Source organism: Leopardus geoffroyi, chromosome A1 (genome assembly GCF_018350155.1).
Source record: "Leopardus geoffroyi isolate Oge1 chromosome A1, O.geoffroyi_Oge1_pat1.0, whole genome shotgun sequence".
Taxonomy (NCBI): domain Eukaryota; kingdom Metazoa; phylum Chordata; class Mammalia; order Carnivora; family Felidae; genus Leopardus; species Leopardus geoffroyi.
In genome coordinates, this window is record NC_059326.1 from 122,330,590 (window position 1) to 122,345,552 (window position 14,963).

Below are 14,963 nucleotides of genomic sequence, written 5' to 3' on the forward strand. Positions count from 1 at the left end.
TGTATGGAAACCAATTTGGCAATAAATTTCATATTAAATAAATAAATAAATAAATCTACTTTTCAAATGCTTTAAATTGGAAAGTTGGGGAAATGGGCACTGTTGTATATTGTTAGTAGATATGTAAGTCATTAGTTTCATTAAAGGGACAGTGATACTTTACATTTTTTAAAGATGTTTATTTATCTATTTATTTTGAGAGAGAGAGAGAGAGAGAGAGAGAGAAGAGACAGAGAATCCCAAGCAGGCTCTATGCTGACAGTGCAGAGCCCAATGCAGGACTCGATCTCATGAACTATGAGATCATGACCTGAAACCAAAATCAAGAGTCAGACACTTAACCCACTGAGCCACCCAGATGGCTGTGATACTTTACATTTAAAAAAAAATCTTAGAATATACCTACATAGACCTTAACCAAAGAATTCTATTTTGAGAATGTATCCCAATGATATAATCACAATAACTAATCATAATTATCAAACATTTTCTATGTGCTGTGCTGTTTAATATATCTAATTATATTCTAACAGCAGTTCTTCAGGTAGATTTTATATACTAGGAAATGGAATAATGAAAAATTTGAGGCAACTTGCTCTTTGCCAACAAGAAATGAGGCCAGGGGCGCCTGGGTGGCCCAGTCAGTTGAGTGTCCGACTTCAGCTCAGGTCAAGATCTCACAGTTCATGAGTTTGAGCCCCACATCAGGCTCTGTGCTGATGGCTCAGAGCCTGGAACCTGCTTCAGATTCTGTGTCTCCCTCTCTCTCTCTGCCGCTCCTCTGCTATGCTCTGTCTCTCTCTCAAAAATAAAATAAACATTAAAAAAAATTAACAAAAAAAAGAAATGAGGCCAAATTTTATTTGGTATTTTATTACCAAAAACAGGTATTTTATTATAAAACATACTCTCTTAATCAGTCTACCACATAGCTTTTCCTGCATAAATGCAGAGTAGCTATTAGGCCTGTTCATAGTTGTGTTGTTGTAAACCTTGAAAACTGAGGTAAACAAATTAGGGCATATCTACTGTTCATAATATGAAAGATGATCATTATATATTGTTAAGTGAAAATATCTATTAATAAAATAGTATTTCCATTATGAGCATTTTGGTTAAAAAAATGTTGATTTTGTTCATTATAAACTCACCAGTCCATTTTACGGTTTCTGGCACATAGTACTTGTTTGTTGACTGAATTAATTCATGAATATACACAGTCAAGAGGTTAGAAAAACATACCACAAACTTTAGCAGTATCGATCTGTGGATTGTGACATTATGAATGAAGTTTATTTTCTGATTTTTTTAAGTTCTATTTAAAATTCTCTAGACTGAGAACATACATTTTAGTAATCAGAAATGTAACAGAATAACTGTTGTATTTTTAAAAAATTGTTTAGGTTCTGTCTTAAATGACTTCTTCCCATTAAGTCTTTATAACCCAGATATAGGAGATTGCTACCTCTTTTGTACTCAAAACACTTTAGACTTGAGTCACAGCACTTTGCCTCTAGCCCCCTTTTCCTTGGATTCTTTTTACTGATGCAATGCCTTATTCTTATGTACCAGTTCCTGTCTCCCTTTAAATGGTATGTTCCTTGAGAACTTATTTTATTTATCTTAATAACCCTTTCACTTTATAGGGCAGTGCTTTGGATCCAATAAGCACTTACTCTATGTTTCTTATTGGACACACAGTATTACTTATCTACTGTCCTATTGAAAATTTTGGAATGTGAAAAATCCTAGCCTATTAGCTGATACTCAAGATACACATTTAATTGCATTAGCAATAACAATGACATGCTGAGCCATAATGGAACATAAAGTAAAGGAAAAATAAATCCATAACACTGATCCTGTCTTTATGCAATATTCTGATATTTTGTTCACCATGAATTCTTTGTATTAATTTTAGCTTTCAAAAAATATTGCATTAAAATATTTATCTTTATTTTTGCCAATTCACCTAGCCTCAGCCCTGCTTTTATAATACCATATGAGCAGATAATGCAATCCGAGCATCTTAGAACAATCTAGACACTGTATGTATTATATGTATATATTTATATTTACATTATATACATAAGATTATATGAACGATATATATATCATGTATATGATATATACCTAGATACATAACTCTATTCACTTAGCACTCACTGTCATCCTAATGGATATCTGTATTATTATCTCCATTTGACATACAAAGAAACTTAAGCACAGAGACATTAAGCGACTTTGTCAAGGTCACCAGCTACAAAGTGGAAGAAATGGAATGGAAACACCATTAGCAGAAATAAGCAAAGTAGCAAAGTAGAAGGGAAAGTTGAAAGGTGAATCATTTTTAACGACTTTGATCAGTATAGAAAACCAACCTGGGTAGAGCAGGCCAGTTGTGAAAAAAAGGGCCTGGTTTTTAAGAACTTTGATTTTTATCAAATGAGAGCCATTCATTAGTTTACTCAACAAATACTCAACTGTCATTGAGGCACCATTAGTGTAAGTTAAATGACATCAAAGATATGCTGGCCAGGGAACCTAGATGCCAGGGGCAGTATGTTAGTGTCCAATCTGACTCTCCTCTTAAACAACATGTATTGCTTTATTCACTACTGTGAAGTGGTGTTTCCAGACAAAAGATGGTAGTGAGTGTCATTCTGAGTCTGTGACTCAGGGAACAGTTAATTTAAGGGAGCTGCTTATTTATTATGGGCAGCATCCATGGTAGTGCATCTGCAGTTCACCTGCATCCCCGATGATCATCTCAGTGCATGCATGAAAGATACAGATTCCTGGGCCTCATTCCAAACTACTAAGTAAGAATCTCTGACTTCAAAGCAATGTTTAAAGAGCTCCAGCTTTGCAGTCCTCCAGGCTGGGTCCAAACCTAATTCACCCATTCAGTCGGTCTGGTACCTTTAGCAAAGAACCTAGTCTTTGGTGTGTTTGTTTAGCTTCAGTATCCTCATCATAGGTAAAGTGGGAATAAAAATACCTACCTCTCATTAGGTTTTCATGGGGATTGAATTAAACTGAAGATCTAAGTATAATGATACTTACAACAGTTTACAAATATTGAGTACTTTCAAAGTGTCAGGCACTGTGGTAGATGCTGTGCTGACATTATTTTATTAACTTCTCTTAAGCACTTAGCAGACCACTGGCCACCTAGTGAGTAATGGATTGGTAAGAGCTATAGCTTGAGTACCATCCAGATCATTGTAATTGAGGGGGGGCGGGGGGAGGTAGCCGGGGGGGGAGCCAGTCACAAACACAATATTTAAGCCCAGAGTCTGAGCATAATGGATAACTGGAAGAAGTCAGCCAGACTGGTGGTCCCCAAAGCCCAGCCCACTGCATTAGAATCATCTGGGTGAGCTCATTAAAACACACTGTATCTTTCTGGTCCTCAAACCTCTACCTCAGTAACTCTAGGTGGACCTGGAAGTCTCTTTTGTTTAAAAGGCACAAATGATTTTGAATTATGGCCAAGACTTAAATCAAATGATTAACTTGAGCTTCAGTTTTCTTAAGATTCATGAGGTTAGGGAGTAAGTCACTTCTCCCCCTCCCCCCTTCCCTTTTTCATCTCCAGTGCCTAGGACAACGCTGTCACATAGAAGATGCTCAAAAATATTTGGAGTTAGATGAGCATAAAATGGGCCTAAATAAAGCCTGCTTTGTCTGCTTCCCACAGGCTTTATGAGAAGTGTTTGTAAAGCCCCAGTTTATAGTGCTTCTAAAAGATGGAAGATGCCATACAATAGTGTAATTTTATAGATTTAGCTATTAACTTATTTTACTGTGTCTTCTCTCACCCTTTAAACGTTAAGTCATTTGGTTTGCAGGTATCCACCATCATACTGGGTTTCTAAAAATAAATTATAGCAAAATTGCAGATAAAATACTTGCCCCAAATTCCTCAAAATAATTTTTACTCAAATTATTTTTTACTCAGAATTAAAATGCTGTAGAATGACCTAAAATTCCACATGCATCTATGCCTGTTAGGTTCCATATTAAAGTTCAACCCTGTCAACTATTCACTTCCTCATTCGTTGACATTAACTTTAGACCTGTCTTATACCACACCTGGTTATCTGTACATATTGCCAGTGCAATGCAATCTGTTTCAGGCACCCTTACTTCATTCCTCTACAACAGCTAAAACTTGACTTAAAACACCGAGCAGTCCCATCCTGGTTCCTTCTAATTGCCTATCACTCAGCTATTTTCTTTTTTTTTTTTTTTTAATTTTTTAAGTTTATTTATTTATTTTGAGAGAGACAGAGATAGCATGACTGGGAGAGGGGCAGCGAGAGAGGGACAGAGAGAATTCCAAGCCAGCTCCACACTGCCAGCAGAGAGCCCAATGCAAGGATCCAACCGACGAAACCATGAGATCATGACCTGAGCCAAAACCAAGGGTTGGACGCTTAACCGACTGAGCCACCCAGGCGCCCCATCATTCAGCTATTTTCAAATGCAGACATCTTTTGCGAGAGTCATGGAGGTCTCCAACCTCAGGCTTAAGAGGGAAGAAGGTGAAGAGGATGAAAAACAAGTTCCTCAGGAGGAGGGAAATGAAGGCGTTATCCCAAATAAAGTGTCTGGAATAGAAAAATCTACTGAGTCAGAAAAGGAAGTTATGTACTAATACTGGGACTCAACTGAACCACAGTTTATATGACTAGACTTGAATTCCTCACTCTCCCTGCATGCTTCATGTATAAAGAGTCAAGGGCTCTTCAACAGAGAAGGGAAGGAAGAGATTACCATCTGACCATCCAGCCACTTTTGCAGTCACACTTCTCCAGACCTGACCGACCATCCCGAAACACCACTTGCCCAGGTCTATCCTCTCTCTGTGCAAACCTATTTCACTGAAAGTTCATTTCAGTGCTGCCTCATTGGTGGGAATAAAATAAGCTTCAAAAGAATAAAAGGATAGAAAGGAATCATTAAATCTATTTTGAGCTCAGAATGCTATTCTGGGACGTGTGGGGCCTTCCATTCGTGGACACAAAGGTGAATGTTTTCAAATCTGGAACCAGCACAAACCCCCAAGGAAGCAAAGGCAAAGAGCAGAGGAAGCTTCTCCTACCTTCCGTGGCTCCGATCTCGATTGTGCCTTTCACTTGGCTGAAGCACCATAGTGTGTCCTGGGCGAGTGCCCCAATTCCTGAAAACAACACAAGGAGACACTTCAGGTTAGGTAAGAGCTCCCTGTTGTCCTCAAGAGGCCAACCAGAAAGGAAACGCGTCGTGTAAGCTATGCATTTCTAAAAGTAGACTTGCACACCAGGTATCATGGCGTCGGAGAGGAGACCCTAAGGAGTGCTGGGAGGATGGCCGGTCTGTAAGGAGCACGTCCTGCGGTGGTGAATCAGGGCTCTGTCTCCTCCATCTGACAAGCCGGGACTGCTCGGAGCTGGAGCAATTGGAGTTCGTCCCTTCTGGCCCCTGGCAGCGTCCTGGAGCCGGCCTGCAGTCACACCCTGTGTGACTGCCCCTTTTCATGGGAATACTAATGCTTTCGATTGTTTTCCTTCGGTGGCGATGGGGAGGAGAAAGAGGCAGTTCGCTAGAGGGGAGAGAGGAAAAGAAAGGCAACTTTTTTTTTTTTTTAACTGGTTTCACAGCTTGCCTGTCTGAACGGCCAGTAAGGGGTCAGATACTCAGAACGTCCATCTCTCTTGTTCACTTCTTGACGGCTTGCCAAAGTCCGAGCTGACTGGAGGGGAGAGGAAAGCGAAAACAGGTTGGGGATGGGGGCGGGGGTGGCTAACAGCACTGTGGAGGCAGTCCTGACAAATGCGGCCTCTTTCCTTCCATGGGGATTTCTGCTTCAAATCTGAACCCAGCCATTGGTGAGGTTAAATTTTCTGGCTTCTGGTTTCTACAAATATATGAATCCAATGCTAATACATATGTTGATACACCTACTAATATATTCATTAATATACATATCAAGTTGAAAAAGTCCTTTTCAGAACACTTCTGAATCCTGCCAGTTTGCTTCTCAACAGCCTGGCTGTTCCTTCAATTCTGTGAGGTTTTAAAATAAAAAGGAATATTGCATCGTCAAATTTTAGGAGAGGCTACCAGTTTGAGAATGGTTATATTCATAGGAAAAAAAATCAAGCATCAAAACCAAACTGACCTTGGGGCGCCTGGGTGGCGCAGTCGGTTAAGCGTCCGACTTCAGCCAGGTCACGATCTCGCGGTCCGTGAGTTCGAGCCCCGCATCAGGCTCGGGGCTGATGGCTCAGAGCCTGGAGCCTGTTTCCGATTCTGTGTCTCCCTCTCTCTCTGCCCCTCCCCCGTTCGTGCTCTGTCTCTCTCTGTCCCAAAAATAAATAAACGTTGAAAAAAAAAATTAAAAAAAAAAAACAAAAAAAAACCAAACTGACCTTTTAAAACACACACACAAAACACAGGAGCCATCCTCACTGTCAATGACAGACTTTTCACTGAACTCTGTGGAAACCTTCACTCACTCAGCTACGTGAGAAGAGATCCAATCCCTATACACTTTCCTCACTGTTGGTCACCTCACATTTGCAGGAAGCCATGTGGCATCATCCCTTAGGAGCATATACACTTTGCAGTCAGGCGGGGTCTATAGTTTGGCTCTGACCTCGGACAAATTCCCAAGCCTGAGGAGATGTTTCTCTTTAATGGCAGTAACGGTGGGGCGCCTGGGTGGCGCAGTCGGTTAAGCGTCCGACTTCAGCCAGGTCGCGATCTCGCGGTCCGTGAGTTCGAGCCCCGCGTCGGGCTCTGGGCTGATGGCTCAGAGCCTGGAGCCTGTTTCCGATTCTGTGTCTCCCTCTCTCTCTGCCCCTCCCCCGTTCATGCTCTGTCTCTCTCTGTCCCAAAAATAAATAAATGTTAAAAAAAAAAATTAAAAAAAAAAAAAAATAATGGCAGTAACGGTAATAGTACCCATCTCTCCGTTTTTATAGATACTAAAAGGGCTTAGCAGAGTCAAGCAACTTAGTAAAGGATGTTATTATCATTGGCAAAAATTCTAAAATGTTCGATAGTGAAAACGAAGAGGCACATCAGCTGAGAAATTTTCAGTTAGTTGCTATAAGGCAGGCACCGTGCTAAGCACTGTACATAGATTATTCCGTTCCCATACAAATAGTGAGGAGGGCCCAATTTTAACCCCATCTTACAGGTAAAGAGAGACTCAGGAAGTGTGACTAACTCATCTGAGGCCGTGCCAAGGATGCGGAAGAACTGGGATTTCCACCCAGGCTGTCTGAATCCCAATCTCCCAGGGTGCTGAGGTCAGCCTGCCCATTTAACAGGGTTTCAACTGGAGTTGCATTCAGAGGGCTGAGTGGGAATACAATTTCCCACATCAGTTATTAAAAAACCGATATCTCCTCTCAGAGTACACAAGGCTAAAGTTGCCCAATAAAATTAGCATCTGGGGAGGAAAAAGGAAGGCATTTGGCAGCATTTGTTAGTGCATAGAAAGACCACATCCACTGCCCTACCGCTGATCCTTTCTTCTACTTGTTGCTCTAGCCTTGGATTTCAGCATGAGACTCTCTCTGATAATTTCTTAGTCTTCCTGTGAGCTCTCACTGGCCCTCTTTTCAACTGCCAATCCTGCTATTGAACTGTGTCTATGTCTGTTCATAGGGAGCTATCAGCTACAGATAAGGTTCTTCCTGATTTTTGTCCTCCTGGCACAGTTTTTTTTTTTTTTTTTAATGTTTAGTATTTATTTCTGAGAGAGAGAGGGAGAGAGAGAGAGTGCAAGCAGGGGAGGGGCAGAAAGAGAGATCAAACACAGAATCCAAAGCAGGCTCCAGGCTCTGAGCTGTCAACACAGAGCCCGATGTGGAGCTTGAACTTACGAACCATGAGATCATGACCTAAGCCAAAGTCGGACGCTTAACCGACTGAGCCACCCAGGTACCCCATGGCACAGTCCTTTATATCATTAGTTATGATTCTGGGTGTAGAAACTTTACTGACCACAAAACATTGAAAGCAAGCAGACACACATACACACATAAACACACAACATGCACAAACGCATACATACACACATACCCCTAGGCAGATTGAGATGAGCCTATGAAAGGGTACTCATATTGCTTCAGAGAATTTGAGCTTTAGAAGGAACCTTGCCTACATGTGAAATCAACTTCTTTCAGATTTGAAAAATCAAGTTACAGAAAATTACCAACTTTCTGTGAGTCACAGAGGAATCATGTGACCAATTCACTACCTGTGACAGTTCTGAGCATCACCCCTGGATAGGTTGCCTGGGGCTGTGAGCTCGGTTGATCAGAGCTCAATTAATTAGTATGAGAAATCAAGGCAGCCTAAGCTTTTGTCAGTTTTCTTGTCCAGGGCAGTCTTGGATTGGACCCAGTTTCTGTTCCACCGAGATCAGTGCTAAATGATGCCATCAATGGTGTAAAGAGAGTTTGGGCTATGCCATCTCTGTCCTAAAAGTGCCAAACAGCAGGTGGAAACTCAAACGCCAAACTCAAATGTTCATGTGACAATCCGGCCAGGAGTGGGACACCCAGAGGAACAGACACTTGATCTGTGTCCATGATCGGCTGTGGAAGCGGGGGATGGTGGGCCCTGGAGGACACAGGCCTATGGGGGCGGTAGCTACTAGATCCAGCTGAAAGATGCCAAGGAGGAGTCTAGCCTAGTGCTATCGAACTGGCTGTGTGTTTTCCACGATAAGCCAGAAATCAGGATTATTATGTGAAAACTCCCAATTTTTAAATGGTGCCAATCAATTCAAATAAGAGCACTGTGTGGCTCATACACCATAGGGCAAACATATCACATCTGCAGGCTAAATATGGTCTTTGTGCCACTGGTTTGCAAACCTCTGGCTTGACTATATGGGCTGAAAGACACCTTGGAGAATACACAGTCCATCTTTACCATGTGGCCGATCAGGAAGCAAAGTTCCAAGGTGAGAAAGAACTCACAACACAGTGTCTGCAGACTTAGGACTCAAAGGTGACAATTCTAATTCTTATACCAGATTTCCTTTTACCTCCAAGCTACCTCTCTTGGTAATGGTTTGGTGAGATGTCTGTCTAGATTTAATGAATGCTCTTTAGGGAAGGGTATCTGATTGCTAAAGTGGATGGCAGAGAGAATTAAGCTGAGACAGTGAGGAAGGAAAATTTGTTTCTCTTAAATTACAGACCTTGACAGCTTCCCTAAACCCCAGTGCCAAATGACATTCCAGTTGCTATGGTAACAGTGTCAATAAGCAACATTCTCTACCAGGAGGCTGAAGCAGATACAGTGGCTATACATCTTGGAAGGTGCTCATTCCTCTCTCCCTACAACTATGGCTCAGGAAGGTCCTGAGTCTCATCTACTGAAAGGCCAGGAGGTCAGCCCACTGAAGGCATACACCTGTCTTCTTCTTAGCATCATGTGTAATAGCTGATCTCTGAATCTGATTAGACCTTAGAGATCATTTGGTCTAATTGCCTCATTTGAAAGCAGAGGACACTGAGGCACAGAGCAGGCACGGCCATGCAGTGAGATGACGGCACCTCGGGAGCCTGATCCCAGAGCTTCTATGCCCGGCACAGGCTCTTCTCCTTGTACTGCCCCAGCAGGGCCCCTCAGAGTCGAGGCTGGCCTTTATGCCACCTCATCTGTGCCAGCTCGGCTGTGTGAATACAATGAACAGAGGGTGTGACACGCAGCAAATAAAGCTCCTTATTGATTTGGAGGCCACTGGAAAGAGTTGTTTTCATGGACTTGGCATCAGCAATGTGCTCCTCTCTGCAGAGAGAGGGAGAGAGAGAGGTGATCCTTGCCCAGAGAAATTTCCTCTGAGAAGAATGTGTTTTGAAATTGGCTATGCTATAGGGCTATAGATGTATATTCAACTACTTAGAAGGAGCCTATAATTATGCCATCCTCTCTGAGTGTGTTGTTATGATAGCAGGAGAACTTAAGGCAGGCACTCATGATGAATGGGTATGTTGATAAAATACCAGCCCAAACTTGGTGTGAAAATCTTTCTATTGAAGATGCCAGATTTCAAAAAGAGACACAGCTGCACCAGAGACAGTTACAAACAAGTGGATTCCATACTTGAAGTAATAAAAGAGAGACTTTCACTTTCTCACTCCCTCCCTTAACACCTTGTATATTGCTCGAATTTAACAATTCCTACTGTGTTTAATAAATACCGGTTACTTCTATGTCCCCAGCTTGACAGTGAGCTCATGAAAAACAGGAGCAAGCAGCAAAAATAAATAGGTCAGACTTTTAAATCAAACTTTTGCTTTCCTTTGCACCAAAGTGAATCAACCATTAGAGATATTATAGTAAAATCATCATTGACTTGATTCTGCTCTATTTAATTCACTGGCTGAATTCAAAAGACAGTGAAGCAAACTGTTAACTGGCTAAACTCACTGTTTCAACAGTCCATCTGATAGAAGAAAGATGAACTAACCTGAAGAAAGTGATACTTTGATTAATAGGAAAGTAGCAACAGTAGAGACCTATGGAGGTGATTTGATACCTGAGTGAGGAAATCTTGGGCTGTCAGCGACACAGTGCAGCTGCTCATTCTTTATTGCTTTCTTGATCCTGCAGTGTCAGAATTCATTTGATGAATAAAGAAAAGGAGTTTTACACTCTCAAAGAAGTAATAATGCTGCAATATGCCTCACTGGAAGCCTTACTCTAACAAAACAAAGGAAATACAGGTGTCAAACATCATCAAGAAGACTAATGTAAATATTTGTATGTTAGATACTGAGAAAATAAGAATACTGTTGTTAATTCTCACCCGGGGCATCCTATCTTGTCAACCTATTTGTGTTTTTATAGCTAAAGTGTGTTTCCTGTGGCCAGCATCTACTTCTGCGCTGTTTTTTTTTTTAATCCATTTTGAGAATCTCTGCCTTTCTATTGAAGTCTTTATAACATTAACAGTTATTGTGCTTACTGACATAGGTTAAAATCTATTATCTTGTTTTCTATTTTCTTTTTTCTGAGTTTTGTTTTCTTCTTCTTTTTTTAATGTTCTATTTTATTTTTGAGAAAGATAAAGAGAAACAGAGTGCGAGCAGGGGAGGGGCAGAGAAAGAGGGAGACACAGTATCCAAAGCAGGCTCTAGGCTCCATTCTGTCAGCACAGAGCATGACGCAGGGCTCAAACTCACCAACTGTGAGATGGTGACCTGAGCTGAAGTCGGACACTTAACCGATTGAGCCACACGGCACCTCATGTTTTCTTTCTCCACTTTTACTGCCTTCTTTTGGTTTGCTGGATATTTTCATGATGTTATTTAATCTAATTAGTATTGAGCTACACTTCTTAGTTTTCTTATTTTAATGTTTGCTACAGACTTCATAGTATACTTAAATTATCAGCTTGCCTTTTAGTGATTTTATACTACTTCATACATAGTACAAAACCTTAATAGTATATTTCCATTTCTCCTCTCCCATTTCCATGATATAATCTTCCACCACTTACTTTTATGTGTTACAATCCTCACACTTTTTAAATTATTTTGTTCAAATAGCCAATTATCTTTTAAAGTGATTTCAAAAATAATAAAAAAGCTTTCACTTTTACCATAAGGTTACCACTTCTGGTGCCCTAAATATCTTTCGGTAAATCTATATTTCCACCTGTATCATTTTCCTTCTGACTGAAAAATTCTTTTAATACTTCTTACAATGCATGTCTTCTGGATATAATTCTCTGAGCTTTTGTATGTCTCAAAATTTTTTTACAGTCTATTTTCACTGGGTATAGAATTGTAAGTTGACAAAGTTTTGTCCTTCAGTACTTTAAAGATGAAGCTTCATTGTTTTCAAGATATCTGCTGTTAATTTTATTTTTTTCTTCTGTATACATCTCTTTTCTTCTGGCTGTTTTAAATTTTTCCTTTATCTCTGGTTGCGAGCAGTCTTTTATTTCTTCCATGTTTCAACTTAATTTTTGAATGCATGTAACAGAGTTATAATGACTGTTAAAGTCCTTGCCTGCTAATTCTAACATCTGTGTCAGTTCTGGATTTCAACTAATCCTTCTCCTCATTATAGATTATATTCTCCTTCTCCTTTGCCTTCCTGGTAATTTTTTACTGGATGACAGACACTGTGAATTTTACCTTGTCATGTGTAATATATTTTTGTTTTCCTATAAATATTTTTTTTATCTTTCTCCTGGGAAGTAATTAAGTTGGAAACAGTGTGATCTTTTTAGGTCTTGATTTTAAGATTTATTAGGCAGCACCAGAGCTCACTTTAGTCTAAAGCCAATTATTCTCACTACTGAGGCCACACCTTTATGAGTACTTCATAGCATGTCATTTTGACAGGCTTGATTTTGAATTATGAGGTTTCATTTTGGCAGATGGGAACAGGCGCTATTCCTAGCCCTGTATAGGCACTGGGTACTGTTCAATTTAACCCTCTTGGATGGCTCCTATAGTTTCTTCATATGTATACACTGATCAGTACTCTGCTGAGTACTTGATGTGGAGCCTCTCAACATTCCTGGAGTTCTCTTTCTGTGCATATGTCTTCTTTTCAGTTCCTTGCCCTGCAAACTATAGCTTCCTTGGTCTGACTCTCTGTTCCACCTCTTCAATTCAGAGAATATTCTGGGATCTGCCTGAGTTCCTCTCCTCTGTGCCATAGCCTGGGAATTCCCTCAAGGCAGTAAGCTGGGGGCAATTGTGGGATATATATATATATATATATATATATATATATATATATATATACACACACACACACACACACACACACATATGTGTGTGTGTGTGTGTGTGTGTGTTTTGTTTTGTTTTTCCTGAGAGACCACTGTCCTTCATTGTCTGATATCCAAAATGTTTCAAAAGTCACTGCTTCACCTATCTTATTCTAGGGTTTATTTGTCACAGTCCCTATTATTCCATCTTGGTCAGAAGCAGAAGTCCAATAAACTAAAGTAACATTCTTTAAAGTGCTTCTCTAGGTTCAAGGATCTACTTCAGTAGATCTTCACTGAGCACCGAACTGATATTTGGACCAGGTTTATCTGTTCTCTCCACTTTTTTTCTTTTAACCATTGGATATTTTGTTCTATACAGTCACTCATTAGTGAGGAAAAACAAAAGGAACTGCACCAGGCTATGTTTATATTTCATAACTCTTTGCCCTTTCATCAGATGCTTTCAGAATTATTTTGCCAGCTAGAGTGTCCATCCAATCAAAACACTCATTGGCCTTAGAAGGTTCCTGCCTTCCACTGTGGCAGCCTATCATTCCTGTGACTTCAGTTGTGTCTATATTGCATATCACTCTCTCATGTTTTCTGAAAAAGGCAGAAAACACAACTGCCAATGAAACCAACTCTTCTAAGCCAAAAGTCACTATTTTATTATTTATAATGAACGGCACTCTAAGAGATTCTTTCAAAAATTCTTACAGAATTCCATAGAAATTTAAGTCACCGTACAAGACTATTTCTAGAGACAAGAGTATTTTGATTCTCATCCTATCACACTAGGCAGTTGAGAAGAATCTTTACTTATATGAAACTAACTTTAAAATTATGTGCACAATAAAAACCATTTATGATATAGCTCTGGCTTCCAATAGGATTATTGTTTCTATACCAAAACTCACTTCCAGTAGTAGACTCTATCTCCTCAGATAGTTTATCATTCTCTCTTCCATTTTTTTTTTATCTTTACTTTGTACTTATGGCAAAGTGGTGTGCCAGGGACACCTGGTTGCTTATGTCATATCCATCTATTCCTTCTAGGTATCGACAGATTCCCCTGTTTCAACAACAAAAGCAAACAAAAACACCTATAACCTCAGACTCCCTTGCAACTAGACTTGTCCATATGACTCTTATCTGCTTCTCCTAGGAGTATGTGGAAACATGTATGAATCCATAATACACCTGCTGCTTTTCTCCCATTTACCACTGCTCCACCTTTTCCTTTCTGAAGTCATGTGTGATGACTGGAGTTATTGCAGACTTCTGGCATTCAAAAGACAAGATCACAGAGACCTTGACCCTGGTCTTCAAGCCACTGAACCGGCATAGCAGTTGTCAGTCTCTGACTTTTCACAGCAGAAACAAACAAACCAAACCAAACCAAACAAAACTTGATTTGTGAGAGATACTCTTTCTTCAGTTACAGCTGAATCCAATCCTCCATATACAAATGGGAAAGAGGATGTTACCGCTGCATAATTACACAATTTCTATTTCTGCCACAATAAAAAGCAGTCATTTTTAGATTTTAAGAGGTAAATCAGTTCAGAACAATCCATTTTACTCATCTTCTAGCTCACCACTTTCAACCATTAGCCAAAATGTCAAGCATGAAAGCACGGATAGCACTGTGTTACAATTCTTTATTTACGCCTCTGTTTATAGACTCTGAATTCTTCAAGGGCAATACCTGTGCTTTATTTATGCTTTCACCTTTAGAACTTAAAACACCTCTTGGCGCCTATTAAAAGATTAGGAAGTGATTATTTAATTGGATTAGAATAGAGGCAGAAGCAGCCCTTTACTCCCATAGAGGAAGTTGTTCCCACAGGATCTAAACCAGCGCTCAGACACATATGATAAGCAAGCAGAAGGGAGCCGGAATATAGGGCCAGTACTTTGTCATTGAACCAGTGTCACACCCCCTAGAACACAGGGAACCTCATGTGGCCCTACAAGGATGAAAGTGTCTTCTAGCATCCTGAAGAAAAATATCTTGCAAAAAAGAAGACTTGATAGATGCTTTAGCAAATACTCCTCCATTCCCAGCATTTTCTGTCTATAATTACATTTCCCAAAAGAGGGCAACATATTAAAAAAGAGCTGTCATATTTACTGCACTGCTTCCCTTAAACTGGATGGTGAATTATAAAGCACAAGTGGCAAAGAGCCAAACAATCCTTGCTCATTTAATCTT

General features: G+C 40.1%; 1 protein-coding gene across 4 annotated transcripts in view; it reads right to left on the bottom strand.

Moving 5' to 3' along the window:
• The window catches only part of PPP2R2B (protein phosphatase 2 regulatory subunit Bbeta), a 512,334-nt gene that overhangs the window by 454,905 nt on the left and 42,466 nt on the right, over positions 1-14,963 (bottom strand). Inside the window, exons 1-2 of one of the 4 annotated variants that reach the window (XM_045492878.1) lie at positions 5,309-5,501; positions 5,111-5,188 (exon numbers count right to left, since the gene is read on the bottom strand). In XM_045492878.1, coding sequence (XP_045348834.1) covers positions 5,111-5,160 — 50 coding nt within the window. In that variant the 5' untranslated portion in view covers positions 5,161-5,188; positions 5,309-5,501. Of the gene's footprint in view, positions 1-5,110; positions 5,189-5,308; positions 5,502-14,963 lie in introns of those variants that run through there. The other 3 variants (XM_045492850.1, XM_045492897.1, XM_045492888.1) reach the window with 3 other exon arrangements.